The sequence below is a fragment of the Tachysurus vachellii genome, chromosome 3 (assembly GCF_030014155.1).
Source record: "Tachysurus vachellii isolate PV-2020 chromosome 3, HZAU_Pvac_v1, whole genome shotgun sequence".
NCBI lineage: Eukaryota > Metazoa > Chordata > Actinopteri > Siluriformes > Bagridae > Tachysurus > Tachysurus vachellii.
The window spans coordinates 27,682,500-27,705,354 of record NC_083462.1 but is presented as its reverse complement, the minus strand read 5'-3'; the positions used below and the strand labels follow the sequence as shown (position 1 = coordinate 27,705,354).

Sequence of the window (22,855 nt, the reverse complement as noted above, 5' to 3'; positions counted from 1 at the left end):
CTTTAAATGGAAATGTTTTATTAACCATATGTCTAGTGTGTTGCTATATAATTCACACGCGATGACGCGGTGAGGCACCATTTAATTATGTATATGATGTTAATGACCACATAATGTGTTTTCATTCATAGATGGTCTGTGGTTCCTAATAGCATAAATTTGGTCAAAATCCCATAGATCGGTGATTTAAATTAGCATGAGATAAATAAAACTCCAACAAAGTGTCTTAGAAAAGTGTTGGACTGCTAGAACCAAGCACTGAACCCTCATGTCCTGTGGATAACAGCAATGTAACAACGAAGGACATCATGCGCATTACACATTAACACCAGGGGCAATTTACAGTATGCGCAGGGACAAAACATACAGGCAGTAATCCGAGCTCAGGAGAGAACCCGGACACCTTGAACCCAAATCACACAAGTAAAATGTCCTCTACGTTCACCTGCCTGTAGATATACTTAATTTAGTCTGCACTGGAATTGCACTGGAAAACATTTGCAATCGTGATGTCAAGGCTTATTTAAGAGTGACAGCTGTCACTCTGTGTCAAATAGCCACGAATCAAAACTACTTTATCACTCACAAAAAAACTGAGATTATAGCAGTGAAGTTGAGATTTACGCACGTCTAAAAGTCATTAGAGAAACTGCGCGCGTTCCTCTAGTGAATAAATGAGTTAGACTGCAGTTTGATTGGACTGTTTGCCTTGCAGTTGGTAAATTTTTGTTAGTTTTATGGAACTGCGGGATCCGGATTATGTCCCCTCCTTCTGTTTGTCGCTGCTGGATTTCTGCTAGTCTCCCTTGTTAAGTGGATTTGGACAGAGCCCCTATTGTTCCCAGCCCACTCCTACCTAATATGGCATTCTCGTGGAAAGCCCCAGTTTCCTGAAACGAGCGACAAGAAGCCGGCGAATGGCGAAGGCAGATCTGAGAGTGAGAGACAAAATGTGAAAGACGTTTCAGTGTAGTACACGGAGACTGTACAATGACGGGATGAAAGCTGGCGGATTGTTTGGATATTCAGGCGAATCTGCGGCTGAAGGCTCCTGTTTGTTCTGGAAGCGCGGGGGACAACAGTGCGGCTCACCGACCTGACGGATCATCCTGAGGGTTTGGACTGGTTTAAACTAAGGCCCTCAGCGTCTTGTTACAAACCACAGAAGGACAAGGATTAAAGTATTCCGTGTGTTATAAGGGAATAGAGAGGGAGAAAGTCAGCATTAGACTATCATGCCTGCTCGTAGTTCAAGAAGTAAGCAGCGTGCCGGCGCTGAGGACGGAGCGGAGAGCGCGGAGCCCTTCACCATTTCTGTTAAAAAGATGCTGAAATGTGTGGTGGTCGGTGACGGAGCTGTTGGCAAAACCTGCTTACTCATGAGCTACGCCAATGACGCTTTCCCTGAGGAATATGTACCCACTGTGTTCGACCATTACGCAGGTGGGACAAACATTTAATCTCTCATACTGTATATTACTGTATACTTTATCCACATGTGTACATGTCCTGTATCTGGTGCTCTCTCTCTCTCTCTCTCTCTCTCTCTTTCTCTCTCTCTATTTCTTTCTCTGTCTCTCTCTCTCTCTCTCTTCCTCTCTCTCTCTCTCTCTCTCTCTCTCTCTTTCTATTTCTCTCTCTCTCTCTCTCTCTCTCTCTCTCTCTCTCTCTCTCTCTCACACACACACACACACACACACACACACACACACACACACACACACACACACACACTTATCCCCCACCTTAACCGATCCATGGTCCCAAGAATAGCCGCCTGATAGAGGAACTGTTACTGGATACACATAATCCTCAGTGAAGGCCTGATACACATAGGTTAAAAACAAACAACTGTTAACAAAATGTTTACAGACAGCTATATAACATACAGAGTTAATAAAATGAATATGTTATACACTGTGCTACCTGTTGCTACCACAATCTGGAATTCTTTTCATTATTAATGGTAATATGTATTGTTCAACAACAATAGTCTAAAATCAGAAAGGCATACTATAGATCTGAGTTAGCAAAAAAAAAAAAAAAAAAAGTATATACATAATAGCACAATACATTGAGCACAACATGGAAAATATGCATCTGTGCCAGCAAACAAATGTTGGGAGAATGCTCAGAAGGTTTTGCGCTGAAATGACAGCTGAACTGTAGCCATGATATTGTCTTGAAAAGAACAACAAAAGTGTGGGGGTAGAAACTGAGGCAGAATGTTTTCCCAGGTATAAACATTGGAATTGAGGACTCTTGATAAGCACTTTATCCTGGTCAGGGTTATGGTGGGTCCAGAGCCTCTCAGGAACACTAGGTCTGAGACGTGACGTGAAGCCAGTCAGAAGACTGATGTGAAGCCAGTCCACATTCACACAAGTATGATTTGAGAGAACAATGGAACCCACTACACAACTATGCTGTTTCATTATAGAACATGTTGTGGCATACCATAGGCTCATATCATTTATCTTATCTATAACACCACATGGTTGTGATATTGTGGATTTCAGGCTTTTTAGTGCCCTGTGATGTATTTCTGGAGATTTGCTTTTGTGGTGACATTCGAGATCAACACCGTCAACTACCATTATCAAATATTTTATAGTTATTATTGAGTTATTACAGTAAATCTTAGTCAAACTGAATTCACTTGAATGTTTTTCTGTTTTTAATGTTTGTCAGTAAAAGATTAGACTTTCTTCATTTACTAACAGAAAGCTAAAAACAGTGACAACTTGATCTAATGATCTAACTGCAATATTAAAAAAACTACATTAAATAAATATTTAACACTGTCATTTGGTTCAGTTTCTGTGGATACAAGGCTTTATTTAGGCCAATTAATGAGTATTATTTATGTAATTGCTGCATGCACACACAATTTAAATCATTTTATTTTCATTATTAATCTTTGTTTTTTTCCACTGAAAGGTGTCTATGGCTATGAAATTATAAGAAACACTGTTTCAACACATTTGCAGCCACAACAAATGTTTATCTGTTAAATCAAATCTCTTTGGAAGTTTTGCTTAAACTCTTCTTGCCTGTGAAAGTCATTCAATTTGTCTGCTTTTCTGGTCATTTCTTTGCATATCTGTAATATCAATGGAAAAAGTGACACACTTTAACAAAAGGATTTCCATAAATCCGACTCTCTAAAAGAGACTGCAGGAAACATTGTACAGGTTTAAAAGTATAAGCTAACTTCCAAATGATGAATTAGTTACTCCATGATCAACACACGCTAGACAAAAAAGGTACCTGTTTATGTTCACAGTCAGAGTTTGAAGTCCAGAGCCAGATAAAATCAACAATCATGTTTAGGCCTTGTTGTGAGTTTTGACATTTTATTGGCTGAAACTGTTTCTGAATGTGGATGACTTTTAATGACAACGTTTAATACACCAGAGCTCCCCAAGGCTAAAACCACAGCAGAAAGGAACACAATAGTGTTATGTTGCAGCATGTACTGTATGAGGCAACCTGTGAGTTGCAGATGTGATCCAAGTGTGGAATCCTAAAGCTTGTTCAATAGCATAATCAATTAAAACTATGCCACAAGGGCTTAATTTTGTGGTGTTTCCTGTTCTGGCTCTATTGATGTTCAATTGAGGCTCGATTATGTATTAAAAACATTAGTTATGTCTGTTATTGTCTTCCATAATTTTAGTTGGGAAACACAGATTTGAAGGACAAACACAAAGCCTCAACACTTATGGGTTATCTGCTGGAAAGTGATGAGAAGACCATATGTTCACATATGTTCATGTGACTCTTACTCCTGGCTTGCTCATTCAGTGGCTCCCACTTTAGATAAACAGACAGATAAGTAATGATTAAGAGCATGTCCACACAGTTTCAGTCATCGTGGTTTGAAATGGAAGTGCTGTTTAAATTGCACATGGGCAGCTTTAATAAAACCTTACCGCATTATATGACAGATTGTTATTGTTGATGCTTTTATGTGGCAGCAAAAAGGCAGAGAGACGGAAGTCCTGAAGAATGGATGCTGTGAAAGATTTTTTTTAAATTGGTTCTATTACAATGCATTGGCACACAGATGTGACCTCATCACAAATAGTTAACGTCCATTTTAAAAATGTATGGGCCCTTAAAACCTCACTGGTGGTTAAGTAGTCAAACATGATGCGAAAATAATGCAGTGTAGGTAAGCATTTACATTCTAGATGTCATCAGACACTTTTTTTCTTGTTAATCTTGTTGATTCTGTGAAAGGTTTTTAAAATTTTAGCCATTCTTTAAAGCTGTATGCATATTTGGACAGAGAAGCTCATATATGAAACATGATAATGTGTGATGTAGGGTTGGGTTTTTCACTGTCATGGATTACTGATTTAGCAGGATTCGATTGTTGACGATTTGACATGACAGCTTTCAGAGATGTTCATGGGCCTATTTCTAAGACAACAACTTCATAAGTTAACAAGATTTTTCATATACTGCCAGTCGAATGCTTTTACACACTCATTCATTCATCCTCGCTTCATCCTGAATGACTCAGGAGCCTATTCCAGGAACATGCAGCATGAGGGATGAATACACAGTGGACTGGATTCTAGTCTATCATATTGAGCCATACACATAGAGTGCAATTTAACATATACTTCCATGTTTTTGGTTGGTGGGAAACCATGGAACCTGAAGTAAACAACTGTGGTCACACGGAGAACATGCAAAACTTCATTCTGATAATAACATATGCCCAGGATGGACTTCGGTGGTATGAGGTGGCAATGTTACCTGTTGTACCACCATATCACTCCGTTTTTGTTTAGGATTTTTGTTTTATTACAGTTTACCCATTGCTGGAAATTAAATTCTGTCATCTATTTTAACTTCTTATCCTGTCACAGTGGTGGACAGGGTAGAATCTATCCCATGAACACTGGTTGTGAGGCTGGAATACACCCTGGGTATTATAAAAAATTAAATGAATGTCATAACAAATACCCAGATTGTTTGTATTGAAGGACTAATTTGTTATCCTAATGTAATTCTGAGTGGATGGATACACTATTTTGGTGAACTATAAGACTATAAGTTAATGTAAGCTTTATTTTTGTTGCTGTTGAGTCCAGACCATTTGTATGCTACAGGTATGTCTTTTCCCGTTACATCAATTTTTTTTTTCAAGTTCGCAAAGATAGAAAAAGATTTCTAGAGTAATTAACTTCTTAAAGTCTATTTTGTGTATTGTGTATACTGTATATCAATTTCATTTGTGTTGTCATTTTAAGAAAAGGTTGAGTGGCTGCCATTCAGAAGTCCTCCCTATGTCTCTTCCAATCTCTCCGGATAACTTTTAATGGCCTCTGCAAGCCACTGTAACCGTTCACGTTAGCCAGTCGTTGACTCACTAAGCAGGATTTCAAGTGTGAATATGTCAGCACGGAAGCATGCAGTTATCACAGACAGCACAGTCTAGCTACACATAGTCAGTTCACAGGTCTGGCTTTATCACGAATAATAAATATTGTATGTGTTGTCTTATTGTGAGCCTTGTTCATATGTGCTATATGTTAGAAACCCTACCAGAGGCATGTTCAAACACAGAGATGGATGAGGTGTTGGGCAAAGTAGAGTAGCAGGGGGCAAGGGGAAGAGTGAGTGTTATAATAGAGAAAAAAGACAGAGAGAGAAGAGAAGGGGCATTCTGTCTTGCGCAGCAGGGCCGAGTGAAAACACAGAGCCTATCAATCGTTTCCATTTAGGTCTAGACCCATCAGTTTCTCCACATGGAGAGGGCCTCGACACAGCATCATAATAAAATGGGTGAACTGTCACACACTGCCTTAATGTCTAGGCCAAGGAACACAGCGCTCCCTTGTATGGGGCTGAATGGCACCCATTGTTTTTGCTATAGCAGTATTAGTGTTAAACAAGAAATGGTCATTATTCTGCTTGTAGTAGTTACTACAGAAATTGCAATAGTCACAGCATTCTTAAACACATGGTGAAATTGCTAAATTAATTCACATATACACTCGGCAGATGGATCAATGTCTGCTAGCCCTTTGGACTGATAACCTTCTCAAAAGTACCCTGCAAATGGCAAGGAATTATTATTGGGTTTATAAATTAATACATTTTAACAATATGTATTTTCATAATCCAAAATCCTTTATGTCTGATTAAGTTTGCAGTCAGTATACAAATTTCCATTTTAGGATCACAACACTCATGGGGGTCTTTGCTCACGTCATGGACTGTAAAGGACGTAGGGTTAAAGTTCCACTGGTACGAGAGGCCGTGGTTTCCGTTCACAAATCCCACTGGATCAAAATTCCCTTGTCCAAAACAAACAGATTGCGTTCCCAGTCTACAGCATAGAGACTGTTAATGCTGTTGAGATGAGTCATCGTCTCGTGTGGCTCCCCACAAGTCGTGTAATATACCAGTGATATTGCCTTGTTAAGTCAGAGGCACACAGAGGGCATTGTGGAGTTAATATTAAAATTGTAATTAAAATATCCATCTTTGATGAAGAACACCATTTCGATGCTGTCATGTGGTGTAAGGGTAGACACACATTTTACTGTTAATCTAAAGGACTTATTACGGACAGAAGTACCGTTCAGACCAGATAAGTTTACCTAAGAAATGTCTGTTATGTAACATTGCCAGAGATCATCTTTGGTTATGATTGTTTTGCACACGATAATCAGAATCTGAATATTCACAGCTTCTCCATGATGTATGCAAGTATGTTGTTCTATGAGTATTTTATATTCTCATAACTCATGTTTTTAATGTAAACAGTTTGCATTAATATTTGCATTTTTTTTAACATTTGCTTACACCTTAGGCTGAGGACTTTAGTGTGTTTTGTAGATTGTTGGTAACATGAAAAGCTGCATTTTTTTTATTACTAAACTCTAGATTGAAGCTAGTGACAGAATGAATGTTTGTAACTGGTGTAATGTTTGTGATAATAAGAATCAACTTGTGGATGTTTAGCATTAAACAACTAAAAATGTTTAGGTGAGTCAAAAGTTAGGTTTCACAAAAATATCACTTTTCTCTATACTGTAATCACCATTTCATGCAATGCAAGTGGTCCAGCACTTAACAAGCGTCTGGCTTCCTCTTAAAAAAAAAAACTTTTCCTGGCATGTTTTGCCACTGAAGCACCATCTGTTGCACTTCTTCATCTGACCAGAAGACCCCCCCCACCCCCCATCCCCCACCCCCACCCCCTTGCCTTCTATAGTGGTCCAAAAACATGGAAATCACTCAACCCAAAAGCTCCAGAGTGACTACTTCTGCCTTGCATCTGCTGTTGACAGGATTGACTTCAGATCCACTGCACGATAAAGCATTACCCCCAATACACATACCATGTACACCAATCAGCCATAACATTAAATCCACTCAAAGATGAAGTGATTAACACTGATAATCTTGTTACAGTTGCACCTCTCAAGGGTTAGGAGATATTAGGCAGCAAGTGAACAGTCAGTTCTTGAGGTTGTATGTGTTGGGAGCAGGAATATGGGCAAGCTTAAGAATCTTGAACTTTTTCAAAGGCTGGATTGTGTTGTTTAGAAGCCTGAATGAGAGCATCTCCAAAAAGGTAGTCTTGTGTGGTTTTCCTGGTAAAGAGTGGTCAGTACTTACCAAAAGTGGTCCAAGGGAACAATGGGAATGTAAGCATCACAACTTGACCCTTGAGCAATGGAAGAAGGTGACCTGTTCTGATGCATCATGTTTTGTGATTGTTTTGTCTTCATGATCTACCACCTACCTAAAACAGGCACAATATTAGGAAGTTGGTTTTAAGGTCATTGCCAGTAAGTTTAGATAGTTCTTGTTCTAAGAACACAACAATTTGCCTAATATCCCCAGGAGTGTTACTACCTTGACAAGCTATTTCAAAACCTTCTACTGAAATCAAACCAAAACCAAGTACTGTCTAAGTATAACATGCTAATACAGTACTTGGTTTTGGTTTGATTTCTGTAGAAGGTGATAGAAAAAAGCACTTTTTGGAGTGCTCCCAAACTAATAGAACTATTTTCACAGTTTTGCATGAGTTTTTTTTTTTGTAGTTTGGATACACTGGCTTTCCCCACCTCTGCATGTAAAACATATCCAGATCAAATAGTCCTAGATTTATTCTGAAACTGTTCAGATAAACAGAAATTTAAGAAAAAATAAAAGTTTGTATTGACTTGAAGTCATTTTCTCTATAAACTCTCAGTTTGTAATGTAAAAAGAACCAGTGTAACAAAAGTGTCAGGTATATAAAATGCACTTATTACCTTAAAAGTTCAAGTTGTAACACTGTTGAATGCAGACTTTGCTATATCAACTGACACTGATAAACAAGCTCTTGTTTGACATAGTACAGTGTTACAGACTGTTGTGACAACTGAGACATGCTGATTTTTTTTTTCCGCCTTCAACTCTTGTTTTGCACATTTTTTAAGCTTAATGTGCATGAAGATCAGTCTGGGATTTTAATAAAAGTAGAGATCGAAGCAAAATGACTGCGATCCCACTAACTTCTCTGTAACATATCTAAGCTTACTGAAGACAGGTACTGAGTGGTGTGTTATGACTTTGCATCTGTGAACAGTCCTTAAAAGTCAAGTCAAGAAGCTTTTATTGTCATTTCAACCATATATAGCTGTTGCAGTACACAGTGAAATGAGAAGGTTTCTCCAGGATCATGGTGCTACATCAAACAAAGACAGAGCTATAAGGACTTAGTAAGTTAGTCCTAGATACATAAAGTGCATCTGTGCAACCTGGTGCAAACAATGCAGGACAAGACAAACAAGACAGACAAGACAGAGCAGGACAAAGGACAGTGCAAACAAAAAATTACAATGCAATACACAACAGACAATAGACAGAAACAGCGCCGACCATTGTAAATACTGTATGTTCAGACAATAATGCATGTGCAGAAATACTGGAATGAACCACGTGTTAAAGCAGTAGTTACCTGAGATATTGTAAAAGAGTGTGCAAAACAGCAAACGACTGAAAAGTGAGGCAGCATATGCAAAGAGCAAAAAAAGTGTGCAAAGCAGCATGTAAGCAGATTGATGGACGTATATTGGAAGTGTGTGTATTTAGTGTAGGTTTGTGCAGTCCATACAGTTGATGTGCGTGTGTGTTGTGCTCAGTACAGTTCAGCTTAATTATTAAGGAGTCTGATGGCTTGTGGAAAGAAACTGTTACACAGTCTGGTCGTGAGGGCCCGAATGCTTTGGTACCTTTTTCCAGACGGCAGTAGGGTGAAACGTGTGTGAGGGGTGTGTGGGGTCATCCACAATGCTGTTGGCTTTGCGGCTGCAACATGTGGTCTAAGTGTCCATGATATAGGGAAGAGAGACTCCAATGATCTTCTCAGCTGTCCTCACTATCCGTTTCAGGGTCTTGTGATCCGAGATGGTGCAGTTCCCAAACCAGACAGCAATGCAGCTGCTCAGAATGCTCTAAATGGTCCCTCTGTAAAAAGTAGTCAGGACGAGGGGAGGGAGATGTGCCTTTCTCAGCCTTCGTAAGAAGTAGAGACGCTGCTGGGCTTTCTTGGTGATGGAGCTGGTGTTGAGTGACAAGGTGAAGTTCTCCGCTAGATGAACACCAAGTCATTTGTTGCTCATGACTATGTCTACACATGATCCGTCGATGTTCAGCGGAGAGTGGTCGGTCTGTGCTCTCCGGAAGTCAACAAGCATCTCTTTGGTTTTATAAACATTCAGAGACAGATTGTTGGCTCTACACCAGGCAGTTAGCTGCTGCACCTCCTCTCTGTGTGCTGACTCATCATTCTTGCTGATAAGACCCACCACGGTCTTGTCATCAGCGAACTGGATGACATGGTTCGATCTGTGCATGCTGCACAGTCGTGAGTCAGCAGAGTGAACAGCAGTGGACTGAGCACACAGCCCTGAGGGGCTCCAGTGCGCAGTGTGGTGGTGCTGGAGATGATGTTCCCGATCCGGACTGACTGAGGTCACCCAGTCAGGAAGTCCAGGATTCAGTTGCAGAGGGAGGTGTTCAGACCCAGCAGGCTCAGCATCCCAAACAGGTGCTGAGGGATGATTGTATTGAATGCTGAACTAAAGTCTGTGAGCAGCATTCGTACCTACATGTCTTCATTGTCCAGGTGGGCGAGGGCTAAATGAAGGGCCGTGGCAATGACATCATCTGTGGAGCAGTTTGGATGATACGCGAACTGTAGGTGGTCCAGTCAGGGTGGTAACTGGGTCTTGACATGCCTCATGACGAGCCTCACAAAACAATTCATAACGATGGGTGTGAGTGTGACGGGACGATAGTCATTGAGGCAGGGCACTGTAGATTTCTTTGGGACGGGGACAATGGTGGTTGTCTTGAGGCACGTAGCAACAATTCAGGGAAATGTTGAAGATATCAGTGTGCATTCCCTGAGCACCCTGCCAGGAATGTTGTCTGGACCAGCAGCCTTCCGTGGTTTAACTATGCATGGAGTTCTCCTCACGTCAGCCGTGGATAGACAGAGTACCTGGTCGTCAGGGGGAGGGATGGCCTTCCTTGCTGTTACGTTGTTGTAAAAGCACAGGTTTGCAAAAAACAAAACAAAAACAAAAAACAAAACAAAACAAGTGCCAAATGGCACAAATAATGATCACAAATCTTTCATTCATTTCCACTTCCAAGAAACATCCCTTATAGATGCCTTGTAGAGTTACAATGGTGAAATGTGGCTAAGCAAAAGCAGTACATGGCTTTCAAGAGCTTTGCCTTGTTACTGTTTGAGTATAGCTTCACAAACAAGATTTGATTAATACGCATAATTAGCAGCGATTGTGCTTTCAGTTGACCAGGATCTTGCTCTTAGCCAGTTTAATCAAGTGCACTAAAATACAGTGGAAACATTCATCTTCACTGCACACTGTCTGTTATAGACTCTGTCTCTTATTGAATATGGAAGATTTGAGAAGAATTACAATAATGATGTTTTTAGCTTCATTATGCAAAAATTCTTTGCAGGGCATGATTATTCTGTGTGGAGGGACACATTTCCATGTAGAAACAGAATCACTAACACACAATGAAATATTGTGTGTTTCCTACATGTGAAAGAAGGACATTCAGTAAAATGGCCAAACAAATAATTCACTTTCCTCGTGCATGAATATTACATGATTATTGAACCCCAGTGATGACTGTCGTGACTCTGCCGCAGACAAGGAATAAATGGAATTCTTTACTACATTTTAAATAAGATTCATTCATTCATTCATCTTCTACCGCTTTTCCGAACTACCTCGGGTCACGGGGAGCCTGTGCCTATCTCAGGCGTCATTGGGCATCAAGGCAGGATACACCCTGGATGGAGTGCCAACCCATCGCAGGGCACACACACACTCATTCACTCACGCAATCACACACTAGGGACAATTTTTCCAGAGATGCCAATCAACCTGCCATGCATGTCTTTGGACCGGGGGATAAAACCGGAGTACCCGGAGGAAACCCCTGAGGCACGGGGAGAACATGCAAACTCCACACACACAAGGTGGAGGCGGGAATCGAACCCCGACCCTGGAGGTGTGAGGCGAACGTGCTAACCACTAAGCCACCGTGCCCCCTTTAAATAAGATTAAATAATTTAAATGTGAAAGATAACACAAGTAAACACAACAGATTTTAAATGTATTTTTTTATTATTAAGGAAAAACAAAATCCAACACCACCACCACCCATACAAAGATACAGCACAGGGTTTGATTTCAGCATGTCAAAAAACTCCCAGCAACATTTTCACATAAATGAGAAATCCAGAAAGTTCAGCAAGCTGGATTTAAAGTCCCAGAATGCAGTGTAGCTATACGACACAGTTGAGCCAAGTTATCTGGCTTGGCTACCCAAGAGATTCGGCTTGGCAAGTTAGCGATTTACGAGATGATGAGCATGATGGCACTGACAGAACTATTAGCACAAAGTTTGTAAGCGTTTCTGTTTGAGCAATATGTGAAATGGGCAATGTGTTGGTTGAAGATGTTGAAACTAAACAACACAATTTATGGAGGTGGATTTTTCTATATTTAAATGTTTGAAATATAGAGTATACATAGTATATAGTAATTAAATATACTGTTGCATATTTATATAGGATATAGTAATTAAATATACAGTTGTTTATGCAGCAATCAGTGATCACTAATTGTTACTATATACTTATATTTGATTTATAATGTACTGGAATGCCAGGGCTTTTTCTACTTATACTATGGCTCTGTACATAACTGTTTATCTATTGTGCTTTCCTTTGAGTGGGTTGGTCAGCTAGAAGCCATGGTGGCTCTTAAAGCACACTCATATTACACAGAGCCACATTGTAAGACGCCTGGAGACTTCTCCACACCCCAAATCACATTACACAGCATGTGTGGAGGTTTTCAGCTAGAGGGGGATGATTGGAACAACACCATGCGTCTCACTCCAAGCTGTGGAGTAAAACAGCAGGCCACATGACGAGAGGCAGCTGACCGGACGGAACAGCTGAAGGCCCCTCTACCACCCCAAATAACCACAATATTTTTTTCTCCGTCTCTTTCTTTCTGTCTTTGTCCTTTTCCTTCCTCATCGACAGGCAAGAAACAGTGAAGGGGACACAGGATAGGAAGACAGTGTGTGTCAACAATTTACTACTTATTTAGTTAGTGTCTCAGGAGGCGAGCAGAACTCCTATAGGGAGCCTTCAGGAACAGCTGATACATACAAACAGAGGCTCAGCTACAAAGCATGTGTAAATGAAACGCTGCGTCAGTTTCATCTCCCTTCACCAGACTTTTCAGCTACAGTTGCAGTCCTTCAGTCCCTCTCCAAGAAACCGATAACCTCCAAATTGTGGAAGTGGCTAAGAAGCAGAGTTCAGCACTTCCTCACTGCCTCAGTGCTTTTCAGCATGACTTTGCCTGCTGTATTTGGGATCGAACTCTTGTCTGCATTTGTACAAGAAGCTAAATTTAGCAGCAAGATCAGCAGTTGTTCCAGTGGGTATAAGAAACGACTGATTTGATTTGAATTTCTGAAGCGCTCTGCAGCCTCACACAGCGCATAGTCACTCATCAATTATATCTCTAATCTTTCAAGATTATGCCACATGCTGCCAAGAGATACAATAACGCTTGACATAACAACATGATGTGCAGGGAAGTTTCATTTCACTGCTGCTTCTCACCAGCCCTGTGGAGCATTTAGCATTTCAGCTCATTACTGCTGCAGATGAGGAGGAGAAATATTTAAATGACTGTATTGTCTTTTACAAGCATTGAGCTAGTGTCAACGCCCAGAGTGCAAGCTCTAGGGAATATACAGAGAGTGTACTGTGCGGCTAAAGAGACAGGAAAGCGCTTGGCTAACACACTTGTTTCTTTACTGAATACCGATTGTTGAAAACAAAAGGCAAAAAAAGGCATGGCTGTGTCTGGCCTTTTTCCTCTTAGTTGTAGCAAAACAGCTGTCCTCTCATCTCCCCTCATCACCCACAAGGATGTATATTGTTTCTGCACACCCACACACTCACTCACACACACACACACACACACAGAGGGAGAGAGCCCTTCCTTATCAAGCTTTTAAAATGAAACATCTTCTCATTCTGATCCCCTCCCATTTACAGCTGGTTAAAAGGGTCAATTCAGAAAATATAATATATTTTATCAGCAGTAGCTTTCGTTTACTTTAAACACTTTTTTTTAAACATTTTATTTTTAGAAAAAATATTTGATTTACTATGAGAAAAAATGTTGAGCTATCACTAACGCTAACTATTCTCAGGTATGAAAGCGAGTCTGAATGTAAGGGTGAAAGAGTTCTCTTCTATCAGTTTAGAATTCAAGAAATATAAAGAAGTTGTTTATAGATACAAATGTTATTCACAGCTATCATGAGACAGGAGCTGACTCAGGCTCCATTCCAAATTTTGCACAAAGCCCAGTGGTGCACCTAAGAATGATACTGTATTTGGTGTGCTGATAAATTGCAGAACTACTGAGGTGATATTAATGAGGATTTTGGACACAGAATTTCATCTGTCCACGTAGTCTGTGTTTCAGTCCTTTTTGCTAGTGTGTAAATGATTGTATGAATGTAGTATACATACGTTAAATAAGATGCTATTATTAGTTATTATTAACAAACTTTTTACATTTCTCTACTGATACATTAAGCATCCCTCTGTTTTAAGCAACATTGTTAATAACACACATTTACTAGGAAAATGTAGCTGTTGTGGGCTACAAAATGAGAGTTTTGTCCTTGCACACCATTTGTATTCAGTGTACCAATCCACATTGTTAAAACATGGTGTTTAAATGAGTGCTGATTGTTGACAGCATACACACACAAAAAAGCATCGTTTTGTCCTATTTCCTCTTAGTCATTGCAATACAACTGTCTATATATCAATTGATCACTCACAAAGATGTATCCTGTTTCTACACCACTTGTCGTCAGTGAAGTGAGACATTAAAGTTTACCTTTGCATTTACACCGTAGCATAAAAACGACATGATTTTTAGAAAAAAGGTCTTAGAACCAAACTTTACAACCATAAGCAGTCAACCATAACCATACAACCATAAGTTTTTATTATATTAAAAAGTGTAAACAGTGAGCAATGGAGGCTCTTCCACTCCACAAGGGCAGGTGTGGCAGATCCAGACCTATTATTCATTCATTTTCTACCGCTTATCCGAACTATTCTCAGGCGTCATTGGGCATCAAAGCAGGATACACCCTGGACAGAGTGCCAACCCATCTCAGGGCACACACACACACTCTCTCATTCACTCACACAATCACACACTAGGGACAATTTTCCAGAGATGCCAATCAACCTACCATGCATGTCTTTGGAGCGGGGGAGGAAACCGGAGTACCCGGACGAAACCCCCGAGGCACGGGGAGAACATGCAAACTCCACACACACAAGGCGGAGGCGGGAATCGAACCCCCAACCCTGGAGGTGTGAGGCAAACGTGCTAACCACTAAGCCACCGTGCCCCCCCAGACCTTTTATATCTAAGCATTTTAACAAATGTTAATCTTCATAAAGTCCGCATACCTCCATAGATTTTAAGCAAACAGTGAAAATATTTATTGATGTTATTGATTTCATGGCTGTGGATATTTCACCGATGTGGGGCAGAACACTCACTGCCACTATTTGATCATTACAGAGCCATATTGTCAAAATTGGCTACTACAACAATCACTTAAAGATTCCCACCAGGGCAAGAATGTGTTGTTTATGACTGGGGAGGAGGAGCAGCAACCAGATCAGTTAATGATATCACCTCTTCCATCTTCATCTTGCACACAGTGATAATGACTACAGCAACCAGACCGGCTCTATTGAACACAGTTTCTTTCCCACTGAATTTTTTCAAAAAATCCATTTGGAGGAGGATTGGGTGGGAGGGAGAGTGCTTTGGTACAAGTTTAATTGCAACTGTCTGAACAATTTTGTAAGGCAATTCTTCTATATTGTGTAACTCTACTCAATTTTGTGCTGTAATGATTGTTTTGGGTTTCAAAAATCAATAAAATTAATTTGATTGTAAGTTATTAAAATGTAACCTTTTAAACCTTTTTTGTTCACAGATATTAGTCCTTTCCTTGATTAGAAAATTTCTGATTAGCAAATCTAGCGATTTCAGTAATTAGCTAAGATAATAATGTCTCTTAGCATGCAATTATTAGCAATTAGAAACAAATATAATTTCACCTGTTGCACTAGAATTTGCCGAGGTCGAAACATTTGTGCAACTAAAACACTGAGTAGGTCAATGTGTCGGATTAATCACTGAGGTGGTAGTGTTATATCAGACATGTTCAGTTTAATTAGAGAATTCTACTGTTTGGCTTTTTTATGCTATTGATCACTGCTTGGGGCACTGTAATATAGACCCGACTTCAACTTTCTGTTTTATGACTGAAAATTTGTGTAGATGAAGTTTGTTTATGGTAATGTAAGACCCTCAGTTGCATAGGTTACTCTGTCTAACTATCTCTAGCTAGTAGCCTATAGCTTGAGTCAAGTGTGACAGGCTCTCAACGGAGTAAATAGTAGTTTGAGGCTTCGTCGTTATTTAATGTCGCTCCATCCTACCACCTGAAGCTTCTGCTGACAATAATCTTCATTGTCATTCAACATCATGCTAGTACAAACTTGTGCTTGTATAAGTACAATGAAGATAAAACTCTATTAGAGAAGAGTACTACAACAAGCTGACATGGCAACAAAAACATGGTTTTGGTGTTAAGGGTTTTTGTAATACTTATTTAAGTCTTTAGTTTACCCAGAAACCTTGTATTGTATTTGCAATTCCTACATATAGATGAACTCTATCACTATCATGTGGTTTCTTTTACAGTAAATGTTACCGTATCTGGCAGACAGCACTTGTTGGGGTTGTACGACACAGCTGGGCAGGTAAGTCTCAAGTTATAAGTAAGTCTTAAGATCATTTACACTGATCATTTGTGTAGCATAGTGCATGAATACGTATAAACTAAATCCAGAATTTCACCAATAGCATATACAGTATGTTCAGAGCTGAGAAACTATGAGTACTGTTTGACTCTTTGCAAAAGTATTTTGACAGTTTGCCAAGTAAACCTGACATTTTGATAAGTGACCTAATCCATTTCTCTAATTGAACACTCCTGGCTGGCTCCCTTCATCACCTAACTGTTATTGATGGTTTTATTGCCTTGCATCAAATAACTCAATATCTGAAATGTAAATAAGCTTCTTCAGATGGCCTCTAATAGGGAACACATGAGCAAGGTGCACACAAATTATGCAGCCTGCATCCCTCTGGAAGAAAGGGAACCTGTCAGGTTCTATCGACTGAAACTGTTGTGTGCTTGTTTGCTTCAGTCTGTGGTGTCAATAAAACTTTTAGTATACCAGTTGCAAACACCATAATGGGAGAGCAGCAAATATTTACTGTTGGGATGACACCATGAACAAAAATGCTGGGATCTACAGGCAGGTAACAAATGAAAAACAACAGATGATAGAGAAAAACAATTTGTGAAATTAAATTGTTCGTCTAAGACAGCCAATCGAAACACTGGACAGCTGAAGATTTGTATTAGGTGAGTCTGCCCATGATGGTCTCAGATTCTTGTTCTTGGCTGACAATATGTCTGATGTGGACTTCTGCTGTTTTAGCTCATCCATCTCAAGGTTTGATGTGTTGTGAATTCTGAGATGCTTTTCTGCTCACTGTGATTGGCTGAGTAGATTAATACATGAATGTGCAGGTGTAGGTATGTGCAAGTATTCCTGATAAAGTGGACAGTGAGTGAATGTATGCATCAAACCAGGTCTACATGCATGCCATGTCTTGTCCTATCGAAAATGAGGATATTTTAATCTCAGCTTGATGTAAAACTCAGCTGGGTGTAATACCATTTAACATCTGGAGCATGTAGTCATAGAAACCAAACTTTCCCACAGTTCATTAAGCAGCTCTCAGACAGCTCATATCTGTGCAGAGGGTATAGAGAACAGTCCGGCCTTGTGCCTGTGAAGCAGTGCTGTGCCATGCTGTACTGAGTAAATAAGCAGTGTGTTTTTCAATAAAGAACATATACAACATGCTGGGATCTTCGCTGATAAGGATCACTTACCCTCAGATCAATTGCACTTTAGTAATGAAGTGTCTGGCTCTTATCAGGGAAAGCTTGTATCAGGATAATGCTCTTGTGTTGCGCTCTCTTTTGTAAAATCGGTGTTGTAAATATGTTTTTGTATTTAGATTCAGAGATTTCCATACACACAGCCCACTTTATTAGAAGCACGTAATAATTTTTATTAGACATCCAGTTAATCTAATCAACCGAACATGTAGCTAAAGAACAATGTATGAATTGATGCAGATCCAGGACAAGAGCTTCAGGAAAAATGTAAGCTTGATCTGATCGTTGGTGCCAGAGAGGCTTTTTGAGTATTTCATAAACTGCTGATCTCCTGGGAATTTTATACACAACAGTCTCTAGAGTTTACACAGTATGGTGAGCAGGGGTTCTACAAATTGTTGATAAGAGAGGTCAGAGTAGAACGACCAGAGTGGTTTATTTTGACAGGAAGGTTACTAAAATAACCTCTTTTTATAAGAAATGTGAGCATCTCAGAATGTAACAATTCTTGAGGCAGATGACTACAACATTAAAAGACCACATGGGTTCTGGCCAAGAACAGGGGGGCTGCAGTGGGCACAGGTGCACTGAAACTGAGCAAGATTGGCAAAATGGTGCCTGGTCTTTTCCAATCTTCATCTGTCTAGTTCAATGTCCAGTGGGTCAACTCGTACTTTGCCAGTACAAAAAATTTAAATTAAAATTCCCCCCAAAAATGCATAAATGTCATTCAAATTATCTTTGTTTCTCAGACATGAGTGGGGGATAAAATCACATTTCTACCATATTTCTGTTAAATGTCAGGTCTAAACAAAAATCAGTATATGTTGCATTGCACACATGGAGCATTGCCTTGCTCTGCTGGCACATGGTTGACTGGATACTGAAGTTGAAAGTGTACACTTTTGGAGAGAACTGGCACAGGCAAAGTTTTAGGAAAATTAATTCCTAATTGTTCAATACAATGTATATACCATAGTAAATGTTCACCTTTCCTCTGCTGTAAGGTTTCACTTCCAACAGTAGACATGCTCTGAATGAAAAATGAATTTTGCTTCTCGTCATCTGCTGTTTGATCCTCTGTTGTTATAGGAAGACTACAACCAGCTGCGGCCCCTTTCCTACCCCAACACTGACGTGTTCCTCATCTGCTTCTCTGTTGTGAACCCTGCCTCTTTTTACAACGTGCAGGAAGAGTGGGTTCCTGAGCTCAAGTCATGCATGCCTCATGTGCCATACATCCTCATAGGCACACAGGTGAGCGCCACATATGCGACAAACAACACAGCAGATTTTTGTTTTTATTTTATTTTATTTAACACCTGTTGTACTATTTATTTACAAAATATTAGTATTTATACAATGATTAGTTTCAGTCCACTAATTTGATTGCATTCCAAGAGTGCTTATATTTAGTACAACCTCACTGGGATGTTTAAATCTCCATTACTTAGCATGAAACAGGTACTGCAGTAGAATTAACGAGACGATTATAAGTCGTAAATCTATATACAATAACATATATAATGTTGTCATGGGAGATCAATGTATTTTGTAAAATTAAATGATTGAGAATATGCAGGAATCTTGTTCTCTGTCCAAACTTGAGCAATTTACAAAGAAGAATAGGTAAACATTAGGACCTGGATGTACGAAGCTTATAAAAACGCAGAAGACTTGCAGAACAAATGTCTGCTTTTATTTTTATTTAAATCACCCATTGGATCACAATAAAAATATTTTTTACTTTCATTTAGACAGTTTGTGTAAATAAAATGGTTAACAAAAATGATGCAAAAAATAAAAATGAAATTTAACAAGATATGGAGGCTTTCTTACAAGTGTTCAAGTACTGCCAAAACAGCCTAGAGCTGTTTTGCTATAGGATTTGATCATCATTTTATAGAGAAACAGATGTTGCATGAAAGGCCCTTATTGCTGTAACACTGAAATCTGGATTTACAGATGCTTTATAGACATTCTGGCCTTGAAATTTCCATGTCAGTTATAGTCTATCCTGGTTTCTACTAAAGGTACAAAGACTTCTCGTCAAGTCTAGTAGTGATTAAAAAGTTTTCTATAAAAACAGAATATTTAAAAACAGTTTGTCAGAAAAATATATGTTTATTTAACCCTTTAATGTCCGAAAGTCATACAGTTAAGAATAATTCGATTTATATTGACAGCATAAACTATTTAAAAGCTGATTGTACTAGAGTGGATTTTGCTATGCCAATATTTCAACAGTTTTAATTTCTAATGTTTGGGCTTTGTTTCATTTTGTGTGCCCCAGATTGACTTGCGAGATGATCCAAAGACACTGGCCCGTTTGCTCCAAATGAAGGAGAAACCCCTGACATACGAGCAAGGCCTCAAGCTGGCCAGAGATGTATGAAAATCTTGTTAATCTCATCTCTAATATACCTTTTCTAAAAACAGATATGGATAGTCTCTATCATGCTTGTACGTTTCTGTGTTTTGTATGCAGATCGGTGCACAGTGCTACCTCGAGTGTTCAGCGCTGACCCAGAAGGGACTAAAGACAGTGTTTGACGAGGCCATCCTGACAATCTTCAGCCCCAAGAAGAAGAAGAGGTGCTGTATATCATGCAGGAGCTGCTGTACTATTGCATGATTGCAGCACCTTAGGTATACCGCCTAGTGAACATCAGCAAACATCACAGAATTGGTCTATTTAAGGCAGGAAAAAGACATGGCACAAGTTCCTTCAGTACCGGAAGGGGGAAATGAGACACAGCTGAGTCTTCCAGCACCTCCAAATCAATGTGTATTTTGCATCAACACTTCTGTCATGCAAATGAGAACAAATCACACTTCATCCAATTTATTTTCTACATAATAATTATTATTAAATAATACTTCAGATTCAAGGCTTTTCAGTTGTTTTCTCACATTTTCTGTAAAGTGACTCGTACAGAGACGTTGAAACACGTCACGCTTCACTGAATTGGAGTGGATCTAAATGAACACAATGTGTATATCAGCCTACTCTGCTTACATTTAACTGTGATCAAGGAGTTTCCCTTTGGGATTTGGAAACTCAAATCTATGTAGATGCCTAGTTTGCTCCTTCTTTAAGCTCAATACAAGTGCCTCGATCAACTTCCAGTCATTCTATTCGTGTTCATGCCAAAGACGGATTGCTTTCTCATCTTAAGCTTTAGACAGGGACACATTTCTCGAAATTGCCCCAGTGTGACTTTCTCAATTACCAGTCCACAACATCTTGTTTTCCAGCTATGGGTTATTTTAAGTTTCTTACATTATAGGCTTTTCAAAGTGAAAGAAATGTTGAAAATCCATTCCTCTGTACATGGTGATTTTTTTTTTTTTTTTTTGCCTCAGATCAATAACATGCTCTTTTCTACAGCCATATCCTGAGATAGTTAATAAGGGAAACCCTCAGGAGGCTGGCCAAATCATCAATAAAGAGAGCAGATACAGAAAGAGAATGGTAGAAATGAGAGGAAACAACAGGATTTAACACAAACCCAGTGGTGCTACAGTACACAGAAGATTGCTCTTCCTCTATAAAAGAAAATTACGCAGGCTAAATGTCTCTCTCTTTGTTTCTATGAGATGATCTTTTCAGATGATCTTGAGAAACTAACCAGGATTTCAGTTGCAGAAGTGCCGCCAGCTACAGCAACATCTGCAGTTTAACCACAGTATTTTATTTATAGCTATTGTGTAGCAGTGCAGGAGCCACCTGATTTTACTGATATTACTGAATTCTCCCCATTTTCTTCCTCATTCCATCCCATGGAGGACATTTTGGCTTCCCCACACACACACCCACACACCATGGCCAATTTATTTGTTCTCTTGGCTCCTGTCTACAGATGGTTGAGACATCATCAGGATTTGAACTCACCTTTTGACCTGAGAAGAAAACACTCCTGCTTATGTAGTGAACACTCAGATTTTTGCCCTGCTGTTTTCCTGGAACACCTCCTTAATGAAAATTAGCTGTCTCATCCACCTACGTGGCTTTTTTTTTTTTTTTTGATCAAATTCAATTGCTTCTTTCTGTCTGCTTGGATTTTCTTGTTGGCACTTCTGCAACAGTGGTGCTATGAAAATCCTCAGGCCATGAAACAGATGCTCTTAGGATCTGCATTTTACAACTGTACATGTCATTACAACAAAGAACTTAAGACTTTATCAGAAGTCCAGCCTCTGTGGTAATCTTCAACAGCAATCATACACTGTTTTACTGCTCCAATTCTGCCAAATCGACCTCCTCATTCCAGCCTATTTAAGAAAGCCAGAAACACATGAAGCTTAGTCGTCATCCCTCATCTTTTTCCAAAGGTCTTTTGGAGCAGCCAGGGGTCTATAAATCATGTTGAATCACTGATCTGCCTTGGAATAGCGCAGAAGTTCAGAAACGTTCTCGTATTCATTTAGAGACTTCCAGTATCTGAAATAACACCAACACACACACATCTGGTCTCAATGCTGTTTAAATGCACTCCTTCCTTGGCACTAAATTCATTTGCCTTGGTGTATACTGGTTGCCTTTGCGAGGCACCTCAGGGACGCAAGCCACCTCCTCAATGAGCCTGAATCCACGTGCCTTCCATGTAGCAGAGTTAAGTTACTTTTTTTTTTCTTTCTCCAAACACTGTGCCTTACACCATTCTATGCACCATACTGTGTACTGTAATCATTAACTATAACTTGACCTGTGTATCATTTTTTTTTTTTGGTATATGTATTATTTACATTATCATACAGTTTTATTTACTACATCAGTATATGTCTAATAAACCAATAACTTGGTGTATAACTGCTTTTCATTAAAATAAAAAAAAAAGATGTATTTATAGTTTGTACATATCAGGTGTGATTAAAAGGTGAGAACAAAGAATTGTTTCCCCCCTTTTTTTACCATGTCATTTACAGTGGTTTTCTTATATATATATATATATTTGGATAAATATTTGGAGTATAGATTTACAGAGGTAAATGTTCTGTACATTTTCCATTAACCCTCGTATAAAATTAACAGAAAACAATATTTCAAGGATTAGATTTTAAGTGTTTTCAAATTAATGTAAAATGTATTAAGATTTTTTTCCAAAAGTAGTTCTCTAAATAAGCTGTATGTTTAAATGTTTTAGATTATTACCTTTATATACAA

General features: G+C 39.2%; 1 protein-coding gene across 1 annotated transcript; it reads left to right on the top strand.

Annotated features, from left to right (window-relative positions):
* Positions 1-688: 688 nt before the first annotated feature.
* On the top strand, positions 689-22,582 carry rhoj (ras homolog family member J). The gene is made up of 5 exons (XM_060866570.1): positions 689-1,443; positions 16,413-16,471; positions 18,781-18,945; positions 19,982-20,077; positions 20,177-22,582. The coding sequence occupies exons 1-5, from the start codon at positions 1,236-1,238 to the stop codon at positions 20,321-20,323; spliced, it is 675 nt and encodes a 224-aa protein (XP_060722553.1). The 5' UTR covers positions 689-1,235; the 3' UTR covers positions 20,324-22,582.
* The last annotated feature ends 273 nt before the right edge of the window (positions 22,583-22,855 follow it).

What these genes read in the sequence shown, in the direction of transcription:
- rhoj (XM_060866570.1), top strand. Translation starts at nt 1,236, where the DNA reads ATGCCTGCTCGTAGTTCAAGAAGTAAGCAGCGTGCCGGCGCTGAGGAC. An exon ending in TGTACGACACAGCTGGGCAG is followed by an intron (nt 16,472 to 18,780) that starts GTAAGTCTCAAG and finishes CTGTTGTTATAG; the next exon opens with GAAGACTACAACCAGCTGCG. An exon ending in GCCTCAAGCTGGCCAGAGAT is followed by an intron (nt 20,078 to 20,176) that starts GTATGAAAATCT and finishes TTTTGTATGCAG; the next exon opens with ATCGGTGCACAGTGCTACCT.